The sequence below is a fragment of the Nyctereutes procyonoides genome, unplaced genomic scaffold (genome assembly GCF_905146905.1).
Source record: "Nyctereutes procyonoides isolate TBG_1078 unplaced genomic scaffold, NYPRO_anot_genome, whole genome shotgun sequence".
Taxonomy (NCBI): domain Eukaryota; kingdom Metazoa; phylum Chordata; class Mammalia; order Carnivora; family Canidae; genus Nyctereutes; species Nyctereutes procyonoides.
Genome location: NW_026575146.1, coordinates 69,433,686 through 69,453,451, shown reverse-complemented (window position 1 = coordinate 69,453,451; position 19,766 = coordinate 69,433,686). Strand labels below are relative to the sequence as shown.

The window sequence follows — 19,766 nt, the reverse complement described above, 5'->3', positions numbered from 1 at the left end:
GGAGTTACTCCTTTTCTAACACCAACCCAGATTGTTCTCTGGAATTCAAGATTAGTGTTTTTCAGATTGCAGGTCAAGACCCATTAGCCAGTCATGAAAAATTTAGGTTGTGACCAGATTTTTATTTCTGAAATAGAATTAGCATGGAAGAGATCTGAGAGCATCATGCTGAGTGGAGGTCAGTTTTGCTTGTGAGACTTTTCACTTCTGACATGTGTGTGCCAGATCACACTGTAAAATGTATTTCACAGTGTGGTTGAGGTTCCACAGGTTGGAAATCTACTACCCTTAAATATCTATATTGGGGAGGGTGGACATAAGGCCAGATGGTGGAAGACATGAAAGCAAGACTAAGAGGGTTTGTTTGACCTGATCCCATGGGCAATGGGAGCCACTGAGTGCTCTTGAGTCACTGAGTCACAATGACCACCTCAGCCCACCCACAGATACATGAGCCCAACTACACACATTATGGAATTTGGAATTCTTCTCCCCCTTAGCAAGTCCTGCTGGTTCTGCAGACATTGGCTCAGACGCGATGTAGAAGATTATCTAACAAGGGCTTTTCAGACAGGCTAATCTCACTTCTTTTCCTTCATTTGACAGATAGGGAAGCAAAGACTCCAAGATGGGGATTCACTTGCCTGGAGTCACGTAGCACAACTCATGGCTTCTCATCTCAAGAACTTTGTCATCTCCAGGCCCCATGCAGCCTATCTAGTTGACGACAGTGGAGGACAGGACTCCAACCACTGGAGTTGGAATTGGAGGTGTGCTGGAGAAGACCAAGGTAGAGATGATGAGAGAGAGAGAGAGGTGAGGGCAGCTATCCTCATTCTTCCCTGTAACTATGTGTCAGTATCACCACCATCATCATCACTATCATTTCCATCAGCACTACTATCATCACCATCACTATCATTACCATCATCATCATCACCATTATCACTATCATCATCACCACCATCATCATCACCACCACCACCATCTCCATTACCATTATCATCACCATTATTGCCATTATCACCTTCATCACCATCATCATCGATCACCACCATCATTACCACCATCATCATGACTATCACCATGGCATCATCACCATGACTATCATGGTTTTTCTCCTAGTAATGGGATGAGCAACTACCCCTTTGTCACCAATCTGGGGCACAATATCAGGATGAGAATGGTGAAATACTAACCTCCCCTTTTTCTTCCTGCCCATCTCAGTCCTTGCAGGGGAAGCCAGCTGTGGGGACTCCAGGTGGCAAAGACTAGCCTAGCTCCGCAAGGGTGGGGAGGCTCCCTGGGGCAGATTCCTGAGAACCTTAGTTTTATCTCCAACAGTGACTGCCTGGGTGGTGATGTCAAGGTAGCTGAGTGCCCTCCAAGTGTCTCTACTTCCCCATATGTCAGCATGGCACCAGTGGGTTCTGTGAGACTCATTACAGATAGTGGCTGGAAAAATACTTTGTAAACTGTAAGTGAATGGCAAGGGGCAGGGAGAGTTTATGTACACTGAAGTAATCCTTAAAGAGTTTGGGGAGGTTCTTAAACACATGCCAGGCATTGTTATACAGATGGAAGGGGTCCCTAGATAGATAGATGAGCGGGGTTCTTCTGGGAGTAGGAGAGGTCCTTATGCAGATGTGAGGGGTCCTTTACACTGGTATGCAAGCATACATTCTGGAGTGGTCTGTACACACAGGAAGGTTTGTGTATAGAAGCTGTGTTCTTACACCGATTTTAAAAGGTGGGGATTTTACCCAAATGACATCCTTTACAGGCGAGAGTACTTTTACACACAGAGTGGGGGGGGGGTTTATTGACCCAAATGCCTGTCATGTGTAAAATGCTGTGCAAATACTTAATGACCTTTGCATAGACAAAAAGGTTCTTCCTAGAGATAAAGGGGTCCTTATGTGGCTGTAGGACTATAGCCAGTATGAGCGGCCTCATTTGGACAAGGATATCGCTGGACAGCGTGGTACCTGCGCCGGCCGCAGGTGGAAGCCGTCACTAAGGGGCGGAGCGCTGGGGGCCCGCTGGCGGCGCCGCAGTCCCCCCGGAAGCCACCAGGGGCAGCACCGTCCCCGTCTGGCCCGCGCCTCCCCCCTCCTCCCCCAATCTCCGCCCCCCACCTCTCCCTCCCCCTGTTCCGCTCCCCTGAGCCCCGCCAGACCCCGCTCCGCCCGCGCCCCGCTCCACTGCCGAGGCTCCCGCAGCCCCGGCGTCGGCCCCGCTGAGCCCTCCCCGGGGGCTATGGGTGCGCCCCCGGGCTACCGACCCTCGGCTTGGGTGCATCTGCTCCACCAGCTGCCCCGCGCCGACTTCCAGCTCCGCCCGGTACCCAGCGGTTTCGCGCCCCAAGAGCAAGAATACCAGCAGGTGGGAGCGGGTGTGGGGTCCTGGGGGCGGGGGCGAAGGCAGAGCTTCTGGGTCCTGAGGGAGAAGGAGGCTGGGTGTTCTCTGGGGGCGTGGGCCGGCCCGGACTTTGGGGTATCTGGAAGAGGAGGAGCATGGGGCTCCCATACCTAGAGGTTCCCCTGGGACAGGTGCAGGGAGACCAGAGCCCTGCCTCCTTTTAAATAAGGGGGGGGCAGGGGCCTGAACCCCTTAGTCCCAGAGGAGGGAAGGGACTGGGGGCGCCTTGGATTCCAGGGTCTCTGAGAGCTACCTGGGAAGCAAGCCTCCAGGGTCATCAGGGCGATAGGTCCACTCTCCGTGTCCTAAAAGATGACCCCTCCCCAGATGGGTTCTGGGCAGTCCAGTTAAGTGGGACTCAGCAGAGATAGGAGCAGAGATAGGAGCTGGAGAGGAAGGCTGGGGTGCCGGGGTTCAGGACACGATTGAGACATGAAATGGGGAAGGGGCGAGAGGGATTTAGGGTCGGGGCTGGGAAAACGAGGTGGAGGTGCTAGAAGAGGAAGTCCTGGGACAGAAGGGGTGGTCAGCGCGTTCGGGGTGGGGGTGGGCGTGAAAATGAGGTTCCATTTGGGGAGCAGAGGATGACAGAAATGGGTCGGCAGGGTGGGGCTGGGGTGAGAACCTCACGGAAGCTGGGGGGGGTGTCCTTGGGGAAGGGGTCCAGCCTGGGTCAGCTCCGACAGGGGCAAAAGAACTGTCCCCTGACCCAGTTTAATTCAAGTCCTTGACTTTGAGATTAATGAGGAGCAAGGCTTGGCTGAGCCCGCTAAGGGTGGGGGAGTGTGTGCGTGGGGGGGGGTGCTGGGAGTCCTGGCAGAGCCTTTGGATGGGTCCTGGGGCCTGCCTATACGGTCTAGGCCCCTCAGGTCTGTGCTGGGGAGCTCTTGGGATAAAGGGCTGGGGATTGGAAAGCTTAGAAGGAGTGGGGGGGTCCCAGAAAAGCAGAGAGGGGGATGTGTGCTGTATGCTGAGCTATTTGGGTCATGGCTGTGCCAGCTGGGAGCAGCTTCTCCCTGCCTACTCCATGCCGCCCTCTCCCCACCAAACAGGGACGGCCACCCCCTCGCCCACAGCCTCTCGTTTACACAATCACGACCTCCAGTGCTGTTCACTGACGCCCGCTCACAGCCGAGGAGACCTGCCCACACAACCACACACCGGTTGCTGGCCTCAGCCACTGCCGGAGGCACTCGGAGAGGTTCACTCCGCCCCCCTCATCGACAGGGTGACAGCACTGGGACATGTACCAAGTCACACGACCCAGGAGGAGACATTGCCCCTCAGGAAGATCACTGCTATGGGCACAGCTGAAAAAAGTCAGGCACTGGGTGACACCAGGCTGGAAGGCACACTCACACTCACACTCACACACATTTACTTGTATTCACACTCACAGTCACAGGTTTACACACTCACATTTCTGTCCTTGATCATACACTTACACACCTCACGTTCACTTGTATACACTTACAGTCACATATACATACACACACTCACACACACACATTGCCTGCCCTCAGTCCAACACTCACACATTTACACACCCCAAGCTCACTTCTATACACACTCACATTCACACATCTTGCCCTTAAGCATGCATACACTCACACACACTCTACACTCACTTGTATACACTTAGTCACATATACATACACACACTCACACAGTTCCTTCCCTCACTCCAACATTCACACATCCCAAGCTCACTTGTATACACACCCACACACCCAGACACAAACTCACACATATGTACACATACATTCACTCATACATAACACACACATGTTCACATTCACACAAACACACTCACACACTTTCACATACACACACACCCCACTAGAGACCACTCAGACTCAATCATGCCCAGAAACACACAAGTGCCAACAGATCAGTCTCACACCTGCAGATATAGGTGCTCCCATAGAGACTCACATTCTCTCTCTCTCTCTCTCTCTCTCTCTCTCACACACACACATACACACACACACTCAGGTGTAGTATCTCCTGGCAGACAAACTCAGTCATAGATAAAATATCCAGTTTCACAGCTCGAAACACAAATGCCCCACACACTTGTGTCATTCACACACACACACACACACACACACACACACACACACACTCCACACTACGATGAAGGCAGAGACACTGTGGTTTACAGGAAACAGTGTTGGTGAGTCTGCATGTCTGATTCTGTTCCTGATGGTGTCCCTGCCTGCTGTGTGGCTCAAGGTAAACCCCTTCCCCATTCTGAGGACCTGGGAAGGGGACTGGACTGCACAGGACTCCCTGTGAAGTTCTGTCTTGCAGAGAGCCCCGATGTCCTGCAAGGCTTTCCAATGACACATACCTGTTCTCTTCCTGCCTCCCTTCTCCCAGCCTTCCACTTGGACACCATTTATCTCTGTCTCCTTTCTCGGCATCTCTACTTTTCCACCCCCTGACCCCACCCCACCTCTGCTCTCTCTGGGCCTCTGTCTCTATCTCCAAGTCTCCATCTCTGAGTGTTGCACACACACACACAGTCATGGAAGCTGTCACGTCCCCCTCCCCGTGAGTCCCAGGGTGACAGACTCACACTGCGGTGGGTGTGCAGAGCTCACCAGTAGGGGGGAGGACGAGCAGTGAGTGGGGGTGACCAGCAAGGAGGAGGGAAGAGGAAGCCTCCCACCCCTGACTATGCACACATCTCTGGGAACAGGCGCCCCTGTCCACCCCCTGATCCTAGCCAGTTCCTGATCTGGGTCTCAGTGGGTCCTAGGTGATGCTCTGTTCTAATTGGCTGGTTGGGGATGAAGAGGAGACAGTTTCACAGAGGGGAAGGGCCCTGCCAAAGGTCATGCCAGGAGCAGAACTGGAACCCAGGATTTAGGCCTCTCAGTTGGAAGTCCCCTCCAGTGACCCAGCCCCAAACACTGAGCCCAAGCTGCCAGCCTGGGAGGGGCGGGGACCCCATACTTCCCCACAAACCTGAGAACCACAGGGTGGGCTTGGCCCCCATTCTAGCCAGGGCTACTTTCACCTCCATTAAAGTCCCAGATCCAGGACCTCCAGCCAGGCAGGGGTCGGGGGAGCAGAGCCCCTCTGAGGCTTCATGTCTCCCCCTTCCCAGGCCCTGTTGCTGGTGGTGGCCCTGGCAGGCCTGGGCTTGGGCCTGAGCCTCATTTTCATTGCCGTCTACCTCATCCGCTTTTGCTGCTGCCGGACCCCAGAGCCCTCCGGGGCCAAGAGCCCCCCACCAGGGGGAGGCTGTGTCACATGGAGCTGCATTGCTGCCCTACTCGTCGGCTGGTAATGGGGCCCCAGGGTGGGTGGGGAGTGGGGACAGGGCTCCCCACAACCTCAGCTGGTCTTCCTGAGGGTGTCCCACCTCAGCCTTGCAGCGGGAAGAACTGCTCCCATTTTATGGATGGACAAACTGAGTTTCAAGAGGAGGAGTGACTTCCCAAGGACAGCCAGGCCTGCAGGAGGGGGTAGGGGTTAAGAGCTAGGGTTTGATGGCTTTGTCATTGAATACCTCGTGCAATGAGGGGAGTGATGTAATCTCTCCAGGACTCAGTTTCTACATCTCTACAATGGACATTATGGTAACACCCACCTCCTAGTTACGGTAGGATTAAATGAGAGACTGTATAGGGCTCATAGTTATGCTCTGTGAATAGTGGCTGGTGATGTCATTCATTAACTCATTCATTCATTCATCTATTCCACAACTATTACTGTGTAGATCTACCCTACAGGAGATATCCAACTGGCCAGACAAGAGTCTTGCCCTCATGGAGCTGAGGTTCTAGTCAGGGAGAGAGACAGCAAAATAATATCTATATTTACAGTCCAGGAGCGCCTCTGGGAGCCCAGACCGGAGCTGGTCTAACTCCTTCCCACGTAGCCCTGGGCAAGTCTCAGGGAGACGGAGAAAGCATCTCCTCAAGGCCCTTCCACCCAAGTGGCAGAGTGGAGATTCAGACCTGCAAGCCCCTCAGAGCCCGGGGTGGGAGGGTTCTTCTGTGACCCCCCACCAGCTTGGGGAAGAGAGAAGAGTACTTGAGGACACACCCTTACACCACCGTCGGAAACCCAGCCCTAGAGCACAGCCCTCCCCTGCAGGCCACCCCCCCAGCCCAGGACAGGCGGCCCAGTCCACGGATCCCAGAGAGACCCGCCCTGATGGATGCGGGCTGGGTTCTACCCCACTCTCTCCCCGCAGGGAGCCGCACAGCGTGTTTGGGGGTGTCTGGGGGGAGGACGCTGGGCGACCTATATCCAAAGCGCTTCCTCTCCTGGCTCTCCTGACTGGGGGTGGATGCGGGGGTGGACAAAGGCCCTGTGGGGGAGAGACACGGCCGGCCCCCAGCGGCCTGGGAACAAGAGCAGCTTTATCCCAGGGTGAACAATGGGCGGGGGCGCCAGGGCGGGCGTGGGATCCCAGGGCCGAGGCTGGGAACTGTGAGGGCGTCCGGCTCCCTCCGCCCGCTCCGGCCTGGCCCCTCCGCGGAGGACACGCTGGGGAGGTCGGGGGGGGGGGGCCACATTCAGACCCTACAATGGAGCTCTGTGTGCCGGCTGCGGAGGGGCGGGGGCGCAGGCTTCTGGCCCATCGGCCCACATTCCCTTGTCTTGCTCTCAGCTGGCCAGACGCTTGGGTCCCGGGGGTGGGGGAAGCGGAGAGCTACAGGCTCAGGGTCCCGCAAGAGATGACAAGGGGGGCCAGCACTCCTAGGAAACCCCAGGAAGGCGGGGACGGCGGCCCCGAAGGGGCAGATGCACAGAACTCAAGATGCTTGAGGAAAGGATGGAGGGAGGGTGTGGGGCCTGCAGTCCTGGTCGGAGGGCTTCTCCTGGGGCCCCCGGGGTGACAGGGGTTCCGCTCCAGTGAGGTGCGGGTTAAATCTGCACCCCGCCCCGCCCCTCCACCCACCATTAGCATCACAATGACGTCCCTGGGGCGGGGGAGGGGGGGCTTCCCGTTACCTTGGCAACCAGTGGGGGCCAGGCTGGAGACGATCCTTTCCCACGACGGGCTGGACCAATGGGGTGGGGGTGGGAGACCCCAATAGGGTGGGGGTGGGTGTATGAGAGGGTGGAGGGATGCGCCCCCCGGGGTCCCAAGACAGGTTGTGATTTCCCGTCCCTCCCCCTCTCAGCGCCGGCATTGGCATCGGTTTCTATGGCAACAGCGAGACCAGTGATGGGGTGTCCCAGCTCAGCTCCGCACTGCTGCATGCCAACCACACGCTCAGCGCCATAGACCACCTGGTGAGGGGCCAGGCACCCGCTGGACCCCAGACCCACACCCAGACTGGTTTCCCCTACCCGGACAAAGGTCCACTTCTCAGAGAAATGGGATCCAGACTCAGAGCCAAGACCCCACACCTTACACTTAAGACCCCAGACTCAGAACTTGAGACTGCAACTTGTAGACCTCAGACTGTACACCTGACACCCAAACCTGACTGAATATGGAACTTTCAGAACCTTGGGTTCCTCAGATTTGCATCATGGGGCTTAAATCTGGACCCTAATTCACACTTAGTCTCAGCCCTGGACCCAACACTGGGGACCTCAGCCCCTGCTCTCAGGTCAGATCCAGGCCCTCAGTCCTGATCTGTGGTGTACACGAAAGCTCAGGGGGACCTCAGTGCTGAGACCCAGGACTCTGACAAGAGGCCTAACTCCCATCCCTTGGCCCAGGGTTCCAGATCCAGAGCTGAGACACAGGCTGGCCCCAGACCCCAAATTTCATGTCCAGTGCAGACCCTGGACCATGAAATCCAGACTTAGGACCCCAGACTCAAGCAGGCAGATGCCAACTTCAGCCTCAAACAATTAGCCATTGTTTGAGCTAATCCCAGTTCGGGAGCCCATGCCACTGTCCGTCCAGAGCTCCCGATGGGAGGACACAGAACTGTACCCCTCCCTCCTTTCTTCATTCCACAGATGTCCTAGCCCCCAGATCTCAGACACCTGTCACTCCGACTTTACCTCCACAACCCTGTACCCAACCCTGGCCTCCCCCAAGAATGCCCTTCTCTGACCCCGGATTCACCCCTGCACACAGGTGTTGGAGACAGTGGAGAGGCTGGGTGAGGCAGTGAGGACAGAGCTGACCACCCTGGAGGAGGTGCTTGCGCAGCGCACGGAGCTGGTGGCCGCTGCCCGGGGGGCTCGACGACAGGCAGAGGCTGTGGCCCAGCAGCTCCAGGGGTTGGCCTTCTGGCGGGGAGTGCCCCTGAGCCTCCTGCAAGTGGCCGAAGATGTGTCCTTTGTGGAGGAGTACAGGTGGGTGATGGCTCTTCCTTGCCCTGTAGGGCCAGCATTCTCATCCTAGCTGATTGTGCCTCCAGGACATCAGACAATGTCAGGAGACACGTTTGGTTGCCACCACTGGGAGGAGGGGGTGCTACTGGCACCTAGGGACCGGAGAGGCATCCTACAACACCGAGGACGGCCCCTCCAGCTCCAGAGGTGGACCCCATGCTCCCCTCACATTCACCCACTCCCTGAACCCAGACTGCCTCTTCCTCCTGTCATCCATCTGACGTGTGTATCCACTCAACAAATATTTCTTTAGCACCTTGTGGTGAGAGAGAGGAGTGCCCAAGTGGTTAGCGACATGAACTCTAAAGCCAGATGGCCACTCTGGAACCACATGGCAAGTGCCTCAGTGTCCTGATCTGTAAAATGGGAATGATGGGTTGCACTCCCCTCATTGGATTGTTGCAGATCAGATGAATCCATATCTGTTAAGTGCTTACAACAGTGACCAGCACGCACTATACAGGTGTGGGTAAAATGTAATTGGTTGTAATACAGAGCAGTGAGCAGTACAGACAGCAATTCTTGCCCATCTTCCAGTAAAGTGGCCAATAAGAAACAAAATGCATGTACTTGGTGGGTGGTAAGACCTTTGGCGAAAAATGAAAGAGAAGGGGATGGTGCTGGGCTGGGGACAGAGGCTGGCAGTTTGAACGTGGAGTGTGTGTGTGTGTGTGTGTGTGTGTGTGTGTGTGTGTGTAGGGAGTGTCTGGGATGGCCATCACCGAGGTGATATTTGAAGGAGGGACAAAACAAGTTATGCAGACATTTGGGCAGCCACCCTTCCCAGCAGCCAATATGATGAAGTCCTCATTGCTTCAGCTACTAGGAATTATGTCTCTTGTTTATCCAGCATGCTCTGAGGGCCCTGCCTAGGCATGAGGGCAGGGTCAAGAGACTAGGTCCTGGCTTCTGTGCTCCAGGGTGGAGGCACACCAGGGCTGGAGCAGTCTGTGATGAGGATGCCCATGTGGTGCATCGGACAGGCCTGGGTCCCAGGCAGTCCAGGTTTTGCACTGTGGCTAAGCCACATGCTAGGCCTCAACCCCCTTCAGGGGTCCTGGGCAGCTTGCAGGCTACACTGGGGTGAGGCAGACCCATACCACCACCAGCAAATGTCTCTGAATGTACCAATATGAGTGCCTGGCACTTGGGAGTCCTCCCTCAATGAAGGTGAGGGAGAGCTTCCTGGCCGAGTTCCTGGGGGCGGAGAGCAGGTGTGCAGAGAGGCTTAGGGCAGTAGCGTGGGAAGTGAGATGTGAAGCTGGGATGGGCGGTGGGGATGCTGGGAGCAAAGGCCTGGAGGTCTCGGGGAGCCACTGGGCCCAGCTCTGCCTGGGAAGGGAGGGTCCTCTGGCTGGTCTGGCGCCCCAGCCTGGGCCCAGCTGTGTGGGGCCAGTGACAGGGACACTGTTTATTGAGCATTCACCACATGCCAGCACTCCAGTCAGCATGAATCCATCATTAATGCTTCACTGAATAACATTTAAAGTTCCCTGAGTAAGGTTCAAGCTCACATGTGTGTGTGCTCAGCATCCTTCTGAGTTCTTGCTCATTAGCTTTCCAACACCCTCTTGGAGCAAATGCTCTTGTCCCCCCCCCCCCCCCCCCCCGTATACAGGCAGGGAAATTAAGGCACAGGAGGCTAAGTTCCTGAGACAGGAACCAGGTTGCACACAGGTAGGCAGTGGAGAGGCTGGTGCTTGGACCCCAGGTCATGTAGTAGGACACTCAGCCTGTGCCTGGGGACGACTTGCTGCCCTCTGCAGGGTGAGGTGGCCGTCAGGGCTCCAGGAGACCAATCGCTGGTGCCTGGATACAGGGTTTGTGCGTGGTCCAGCCAGGGTAGGGTTCTGGGTGCCCCCCCCCACCCTGGAACCTGAGCTCTATACCAGCTGCAGTGGCCCACCTCCCAGCATGCATGTTCCACAACCAGCTGGCTGTGGCCTGGGGACATGGCAACGGGGAGGTCACATGGCCAGGCAGAGCAGGGCGTGAATGTGGGGTGCTGTGCCCCTCTGCCAGGTACCGGTCTGGGGCCGTGGGTACTGAGGGCTGGATTGTCTGCTGAGCCTCACCCTTGTCCCTTCTCCAGATGGCTGGCCTATGTCCTCCTGCTGCTCCTGGAACTGCTGGTCTGCCTCTTCACCCTCCTGGGCCTGGCGAAGCAGAGCAAGTGGCTGGTGATTGTGTAAGTCTGGGCGCCCCTGTAGCAGGCTCGTTTCACAGCACAAGGGGGACCTCTTTATATCCCACAGCGCCCTTACAAGAGGGACCGCTGTCCTGCCCAGGTTCATACTTTCATTCTCTTGTCCCACAAACTTCCATGAGGGTCCTGGGCTGAGCCTGCCTGTACAGACACCAGACCTAGCACAGCCCAGGAAGAGCAGGGCAGACCTGGAAATCTAAGTCTTGAGGCCTGGAAAGGGCTCCAAAATCCTAGGAAAAAAATATATAACGGTTGCACTGAGGATGGGATGATTACTGACTTAATCTGGGAAAGAGGAGCCCCTCAGGCACCTGACTTGTGGAGACCAGAGGCAGAAGGCAACCACATCTGAGGCTGCATGGAGATTACGTGGTTCACAGGAATTTCAAGACCACACTTTTAACAGCTCATTCTATGTGGCCGGCCCTCTTTGGAACCCTCATGCTGACTCTATGAGGAGACATTTTCCTTTTCTCCATTTAACACAGGGCAAGACTGGGGCTCAGAGAGGCTGGGCCACTTGCCCCAGGCCACACAGCCAGGAAGTGCTGTTTTCTTTCTTTTCTTTTTTTTTTTTTTTAAGATTTAATTTATTTATTCATGAGAGACACAGAGAGAGGCAGAGACACAGGCAGAGGGAGAAGCAGGCTCCCTGCAGGGAGCCCGAAGTGGGACTCCATCCCAGGATCACAGGATCACGACCTGAGCCAAAGGCAGGGGCTCAACCACGAGCCACCCAGGCACTTCCTAGGGCTGGTTTTCCACTCAGGCTGGGCTATCCCATTTAGAGGAGCCCTTGAGTCCTCCCTGCCTCTGGGGGCCCTGCTGGTACTCACAAGTCTCTACACCCACCCTGGATGAGAAGTCCTGCTGTCCTGTTGGGGCTCACCCTGAGGCTCTGAGATTGTGACCACCCTCCAGTGCAGTTCCAGTTCTGGCGGCGCCCACACCTTGGAGGAAGAGTGTGGGCAGAGCAGGAGGCTAACCAAGCTGTGCTCAAACCTGGGAGGTGTGTTTGGGAATTACAGGGCTCTTGTGGATTCAAAGCCAGGAAACAGATCCCAGAAGTGGGCAGTAGTTCTCCCAGAATCCCAGAGCAAATTGGGGGCTGGGCTGGGCTCTGGGCTGCGGGCTTGCCAGCCCAGGGCCCTTCTCACCGTCCTCCCTGTCACTCCTGGGTGGGGACCGGGTATTGAGTTTGAGGTCAATGATCACAGGTCTACATCCTGCACTCTCCATCCTCCCCGTCCCCCAGCTTCTTTGCCCCTAGTTCTGATCCTCCAGGCTCCAGAGGTTGGTAGGGAAGGGTGGTGGGGCTGTGATGGGATTTGGGGTAAGGGAGAAGAGGTGAGGCAGGGAAATTAGGAACCCCCAAACCCCAAACCAAACCCCTCCCCCTTTATAGGATGACAGTGATGAGTCTCCTGGTTCTTGTCCTGAGCTGGGGCTCCATGGGCCTGGAGGCAGCTACAGCTGTGGTGAGTGCTGGAGGTTAGGCCCCTGGGCCCTGGGGCAGGTCCTGAGGTCTAGAAGCTAGAGGCTTGGACACTTGGGTCCGAGGGAGGAGGGGTAGGGGTCTGGACTCTAGGGTCTGAGGGAGGAGGGGCTGGGGGACTGAGCCCCTAGATCTAGAGGAGGGGTTTGGACTCCTGGCTCCCCAGGAATGGTGGAGGCAGGGGTGGGGGGTGGTGAGCCAGACTGTGAGTTATGTGGGAGTGTGGAATTGCAGCAGTTTCTGGTCTGAGACCCTTTTCTAAACACTTCTCTCAGGGCCTCAGCGACTTCTGCTCCAGTCCTGACACCTACATCCTGAACCTGACCCAGGAGGAGACTGGGCTTGGCTCAGGTGACCCCATCGACCCCGTGTGGGCCTTGCATGCTCAGGCCTCCCTGCACAGTCCTGCCTGTGGTGGGGTGGGCTGGGTGCCCAGTCTCAGATGCTCTCAGTACCTCTCCTGGTGGGCTGGAAAGAGGGATACAGATGCTGGACTCAGGAGAGAGGACTTGGCCACTTGGGGGAAATGGGAGCACAGTCTAGTCAGGGGCAGGCCGGCAAAAGCAGGGGTTTCCAGGGAGTGTGGAGAGCAGTGTGGTTTGGGCTGTGGCAGGGCAGAAGGGGTGGGGAAGGTGTGGGTGGCCTGTCCCTGAATGCCATGCTGATGGGACTACCAGAGGCCCCTGGGCTGGAGAGAGGCCCCTGGCCCTACCCCTTCCCATGAATTGGGGGACCCAGGCTCATAGGCTCCCCCCTTTCCCTCCTGTTTCAGACATCCTGAACTATTACTTCCTTTGCAACCAGGCAGTCTCCAACCCCTTTCAACAGGTAGGGCAAGGGAGCCTGATGGAGGAGGGCGGACTGGGGCCTGGACTGCTGGTCCTGGGGGAGGCTGCAGGCACCAGGGACCCCAGTCCTGTGTCCTGGGGCCGAGGAGGGCAGGCAGGGGGCGTCCACTACCCGGTCCTCCTCTGTCTTCCCACAGAGGCTGACTCTGTCCCAGAGAGCTCTGGCCAACATCCATTCCCAGCTGCAGGGCCTTGAGCGAGAAGCGGTCCCCCAGTTCCCTTCTGCGCAGGTCGGCAGGGGGCGCTCCCCACCCCCCACTCCAAGGGGAAGGGACTTGGGGGGGAAAGGGGGGGGTAGGTGTGTGGGTGGAGCCCCCCCCTGCAGCGGGAGCGGATAGGGTGACCCTCCCCTCCCACGCAGAAGCCACTGCTGTCCTTGGAGGAAACGCTGAATGTGACGGAAGGAAACTTCCACCAGTTGGTGGCACTGGTGCACTGTCGTGGCCTGCACAAGGTGAGCCATGTCCCCCTGCCCCAATTTTTGCAGGGAGCCCCAGAAAGCATTTCTCTCTCTACCATACAGCTGTTCTCTGCCTACCCACGTCCATCTCTGCATCCCCCTTGCCTACTCCACCTTTCCACCCCGCTGTACCCTCCCTTCCCTCCCCTTTCCACCCTCCTCCCCCACTACCTCTCCTCCCCCTCCATCTCTTCCTCCTCCCCCTCACTCCCTCCTGGTCTCCCTCCTAGAACCCTTGCAGCTTAGTGAATTCTGAAGCAGGCCTGCCCCTGCTCCTGTCCTAGCTCCTGACCTCAGACTCTGTGCCTCAGTTTCCTCACTTAGAAACCTGACTCTGCAGGGGGCAGTAGCCCTAAAGCTGTGGTCTTGCTGAGGCAGCATGGAGGAAGAGCAGCCCAGAGAAAGCAGGCCTGGTGTCCTACACACTCATTCCAGCTTTGACTCTGCTGCCACCTCCATGGCTGTGTGGCTACAGGCAGGGGAGCATCCCTGAGTCCTGGAAGAGGAGACCTGCTTTCCTGGGCAGGACCACAGTCTGTTATGGTGACTCACCTGCACATGGCTTTGCTAGGTGTGGCACTGGTGGGACGCACCTGGGCCCTGGTTAGTCATGCTGTCATCACCCCATCTCACAGGCTTGGAAGATAAAGTGCAGAGGGCTGGGTCTCCCAGCTGGCCATGGACCTCTCCCTCTGTGGCCTCCATGGCCAAGCAGTCACCCAGTGTCAACCCACCCCCATCCCAAGCCCCACTGCGCTCAGGCTTGTCTTCCCTGCAAGAGGAGGACACGTGCCTCCTCCCCCTTCTCGTCTGTCTCCCCCAAGGGCTCCAACAGAGCTGCCAGATTCAGCAAACAACAAATACCTCTTTACCGTAGGTATGTTCCAGGCTGAATTTGGGACATGTTTGTACTAAGCTTTTTTTGTTGCTGGGCATCTGAAATTCAGATCTAAGCGGACATCCTGCATTTGATCTGGCAAATGAACAGAGCGATCCATTTGTCCCACAGCACAGACCTGAACTGGCTCTTGCTGTGATCATATTCCTTCCATGGCTCCCATTGTCCCCAGAGCTTCTCAGATTGGCCCTCAAGCAAGGGGGCAGTGGGTGGATGGTCAATACTCAGAACTGCTGAATGCCTGAGCTGCAGAATCCTAGAAGGCAACCCTGCTCTTTTATTCAAAGACAAACAGAGGCCCACAAATTTCTCTATGGCCCAGGCTGACACTGGGCTGGACTGCACTTCCCAAGGTTCACCATGGACAGAGGGAAGAGAGGCAGGAGAAGGGAGGGTCAGAGTCTCACCCTCCATGCCTGTACCCTGTGACCCCAGGCCTCACTTTCCCCTCTCTGGGACTTAGGATCTCCCATGCATTAAAATCAGGATTGAGGACGTCGGGGATAAAGTGGCAGGAGGGTGTCTCTGAGCCTGACAGACCTGGCTCCAAGCCCAGTTCTGCCCCTTTCAGGCTGTGTGACTCTAGGCAAGTGGCTTGCCCTCTCTGGGCTTCAACTTTCTGCCACTGCAAAAGGCAGCCATATTTTGGAAACCTGATCTGTACCTTGCAGCGCTAGGAGGACCATGAAAGGACACTGTATAGGTACCTGATATAGTAAAAACAGTGCCTCATGGTTCTGACAGGCCCCTCGCTCGGGCTTCACTGGCACAGTACCAGACACCCCTGTCCCCGACCCAGGGGCTCAAGCCAGAATCCCAGGATCATCCTTTTTGCCATCTGTCCTTACCTCCCAGAACCAGACAAGTTCTGTCCTCCTCTGCAGCCCATCTGGATTCAGGTCACTGCTCCCTCCTCCACCCCTGCTGCTACCCTGGTCACCCACCTCACCTCCTACCCAGTGGCCACAGAGCATATTCCTCATCCCCCTGCTTGCCCCAACCCCCACCCCCATCTGTCTTCCCCTGCAACAGCCAGCAGCTGGGCGAGCCTCTCACACACAATCCGATCAAGCTCTTTCTCCACTAAAACCCTCCAGTGACTCCCTGCACATGGATTAAAGCCCAGCTCCTAGCCTCATATGCAATGGCGCTGGCTGGTGCTAGCCTCAGGCCCTTGTACCCTCTCCCTGCACGGGCCGCAGCAGCCCTCAGGCAGCTGTAGGGCCCAGGAGACTTCTGGTCCCCTCTCAACTTACAGTCATCTCGGATGACCTTCTGGAGCCCAGTTACTCAAGTATCCCTGGAACATGGAGCCACACCCAGCACAGAGCAGGCCCTTGGCTCATCTGGAGAATGAATTATGGCCGGGCATTCAGTACGTGGCTGTGCTGATCCAGGGATGACCGTAGGGGCAGCCCGCACTTCCCAAGCATGTAACTCCAAGTCTGCAGTTCTTCCAAGTGTTACTCTAAGTGTTGTAAGCCAGAGATTTTTGCCCCCGGGGGACATCTGGTGATGCACGAAGACCTGTTTTGTTACAACCAGGGTGGGGCTGCTCATGGCATCGAGTGGGCAGGGCCCAGGAATGCTGCCTAACATCCTACAGTGCACAGGCCACCCCACAACAGTCATATCTGGCTCACCATGTCAGTGGTATCCAGGTGGAGAAGCCCTGCACCAGACCAAGGCTGAGCCGGTGTGGAGGCTGGGGGTGGGGTGGAGGGAGGCCCAGATTTGGGTTTATACCTGTGGGTATAATGACTGCTCATAGCACCTCCCATGTGCTTGTACTGAGGTGCACAGACGTGACTTATCCAGCATGGCACAGCCAGGTGGACACACTGTGTGTTGGGGAGAGGTGTCACACTGCCTGCTGACACCCTCCCCTGCCCACCCCAGGATTATGGCGCTGCCCTGCGGGGCCTGTGTGAGGATGCCCTGGAAGGCCTGCTCTTCCTGCTGCTCTACTCCCTCCTGTCTGCAGGGGCCCTAGCCACCACCCTCTGCAGCCTGCCCAGAGCCTGGGCCCTCTTCCCGCCCAGGTCAGGAGGGGAGGGAGGGCGTGACCCTGGGAGGAGGCAACAGGGGTTGGGGGGATGGATAGCCCTCTGATGGATCCCCCATCCTGCTTCTGTGCCACTCCGTTGCACCCCAGTGACGACTATGATGACACAGATGATGATGACCCTTTCAACCCTCAGGTACTGGATGCACTGGTCTGAGGGAGGGGGCTGGGGGCCTGCACTACAGAGCCAGACTCCCTCCATGCCTCCTCACCAATCTGCCCACAGGAATCCAAGCGCTTTGTGCAGTGGCAGTCATCTATCTGAGCCCCTCCTCTATGCCAGACTGGAGCCTGTGCCCCCACCCCGGTGAGCTTCCAGAGCAGCAACCCAGCTCCTACAGCTGGCCCTTGCTCACCTCCCCCCTTGCTCTGGGCACTGGGGTGGTCCTGCTGCCTGCATCTGGTGCTTCTTGTCTGCCTCTTTCTACAGTTCCTTCCCTGGCTGCCGGAGACTACCCCACTAACCCAGCCTGACTGGGCTCTCACCTCTAACAACACCTCTGGCCACGGACACCTACACAGGACACGGCCTCCCTGCTCTGCCCCCTGTACTCCCACCCTTGGCCCTGGGAGTAAGCTAGGGGGTGGGCCAGGCCCTGGGGTTGGCAGGGAGGGGCAGCCAGCCAGCCCTGCACCCCTTACCCCTGGCCACCAGGCCCATCCTTGAAGGGACAGGAGTGCCCCTGCCATGCCCCAGGGCACTCAGGGCCGTGATCTCAATTTGCAGCACTAACTTGGGAATGGGTTGATTTGAAATAAAAGGGAAAACTTTATTTTACAAGCAGCTGGGTCCTTATTTGTCTCCTCCCTGCAGCCTCTTGGCTGCCAGGCATTTCCAGCACAGAACAGACACCCCAGGAACAGATCTGTGTGTGTGTGTGTGTGTGTGTGTGTGTGAGTGAGAGAGAGAGAGAGAGAGAGAGAGAGAGAGACAGACAGACAGATGACAGAAGACATGTGTTCAGTCAGGGTGAAAGGCTGCACAGTTTCAAAGCTCTGCAGATACAGTTGGTCTTCATCTGGAAGAAAACATCCTACATACAAGGCAGGTCTAAGCATAGATGAGGGAAGGGGCAGACATACTGCAAAGAATAAGTAGGAGACTTCTGTATGTGGCATACCTTGGCTGGAGAGGCAGGGTTTCCAGCAAGATACTCTAAAGCCGGCAAGGAAAAAATAATTTCTTTGACAAATTGTGGAACTAAAAAAATAACCTAAGCCAGGAGGCAAATGTGGTAGTCTAGGTAAAAACAGTTTTGACACACATGGCAGAGAAACGTGTTATTATTACTACATCATCTACAAAGCTTCTATAAACTAAGAAAAAGACAACTGAACTTGAAAATAGTGATTATGATGAACACTCGAGAAGTGAAAACCCCAAGAGCAGTGAACGAAGTGCTCAGACCCTGATAATTAGGAAGTGCAATCTGAAACAAGTGGGAAGGCTCGTCTTCCAGCACCACGCGATGCCACGATGAGAACAGTGCTAAGGCCTACTCTGCTGGCAAGGCTGTGGAGGAGCAGGCGCACGGCAGTCTGCTCACCTGTGACCCAATCCAAACAGCAGAGACCCTCTGGCCAGGCCATCCTACTCTGGGGATTCATTTCATTTTACAGAAATAAAGCAGAGGCATCTAAATCTCAGGACATGTATTAAGGGCGGTGGATTGGCTGAACTCTGAGCTGAAGACCACAGCGAGAGGGTGGGTCCCACAAATCACCCACTGCAGAGCTCTGGAACACAACTCTTGGGTTTGAGATTTTAGGGACAGCCTGAGAGGAGAGGTAGGCTGGGAGTGACAGGCAGTGGAAGCACAGCAGACAAATGCAGGGGAGGCTATGATGAAGGGCCTTGCCTGCCACCTACCACGGGATGGCTGTGGGCAGTCACTAGACCTGGGGGAGCTGAGCTGCCTTATCAACCCATGGTGGTGGTGGTGGCGGGGGTGGGGGTAGAAGGTAAGACAGCTCCCCAGGTCCTCCTCTGCGATTCCAAAATTCAAAGCTTTCTTAGACCACAGGTCTCCCTTAACTCGCTGGGCAGCAAAAACAGACTACTTGTCCTGCTTGGTATGAATGCTCATCTCCATCCTCCAGAAACACTGACAGGGTTACTTCCAAGTGCTGTGCGGGGTACTGCGGGTACTGGGTACTGAGTGGAACACAAACCATATTGCCTCTTGAAACGGAAGAATCCTACAGTTCAAGTACACATCCGAGGATTTTATTTAGGTCAGGTGGCCCAGAGTGCCCAATGTCAGGCACCCATGGGGGAGTGCTCTTGTGCTTCCTCATTGTCTCCACCTGTGCACTGCAAGGAATGTTCGAGGCGCTTTGTGTGTGGAGTGATCTGAGTGGGGAGGGAGAAATGGACTGCACTTTCCAGGGAGGGGCTCTGGGGGCCATGCACTGACTCAGTTTGTCCTCTTCACTGCTAGGTGAGCAGCCTGACCCTGGACAGCCCGCAGCTGTTCTGGCTGCGCAGATCTCAAACACTGCCCTCTAGTGACCTCAAAGTCCTTGTCTGCAAGCTGAAGCTAATGTGTTGGATATTCCAAAAGCACCCTAAGATTCAGGCTACCTGATTTCCCACCAATAGTTGCAGGAGTGATCTTTCATCCAGAAGCTGTAACCAAGAAAGGAGGACATTTTGCAAGACCTTGACAAATGATAAACCTACCTTTATTTTATTTTATTTATTTTTTTTAATTTTTTTTATTTATTTATGATAGTCAGAGAGAGAGAGAGAGAGAGAGAGAGAGAGGCTGAGACACAGGCAGAGGGAGAAGCAGGCTCCATGCACCGGGAGCCTGATGTGGGATTCGATCCCGGGTCTCCAGGATCGCGCCCTGGGCCAAAGGCAGGCGCCAAACCGCTGCGCCACCCAGGGATCCCCTTACCTTTATTTTAAAATCATACACGAGGACTTTTATTTCCGACCAAGATGGAGTAACAGGGACTAGATTTGCTCTCCTTGGAACAACCACAAGACTGGACAAAATACGGGAAACAACAGGGCCTGAGGCTCAGCACCAGGCAAAGGACGAGG

At 56.1% G+C, this 19,766-nt stretch overlaps 1 protein-coding gene across 2 annotated transcripts; it reads left to right on the top strand.

Moving 5' to 3' along the window:
* The first annotated feature begins 2,169 nt into the window (after positions 1–2,169).
* Positions 2,170–17,495, top strand: TTYH1 (tweety family member 1). 2 transcript variants are annotated; one of them, XM_055311326.1, is made up of 14 exons: positions 2,170–2,385; positions 5,537–5,715; positions 7,569–7,680; positions 8,483–8,703; positions 10,835–10,930; positions 12,354–12,426; positions 12,719–12,794; positions 13,216–13,271; positions 13,429–13,521; positions 13,653–13,745; positions 16,549–16,691; positions 16,805–16,850; positions 16,941–17,021; positions 17,145–17,495. In XM_055311326.1, exons 1-13 carry the CDS (start codon positions 2,260–2,262, stop codon positions 16,977–16,979), a joined length of 1,353 nt encoding a protein of 450 aa, XP_055167301.1. In that variant the 5' UTR covers positions 2,170–2,259; the 3' UTR covers positions 16,980–17,021; positions 17,145–17,495. The 2 variants fall into 2 exon arrangements, with proteins under 2 accessions (XP_055167301.1, XP_055167300.1); XM_055311325.1 differs by lacking the exon at positions 16,805–16,850.
* Positions 17,496–19,766: the final 2,271 nt, after the last annotated feature.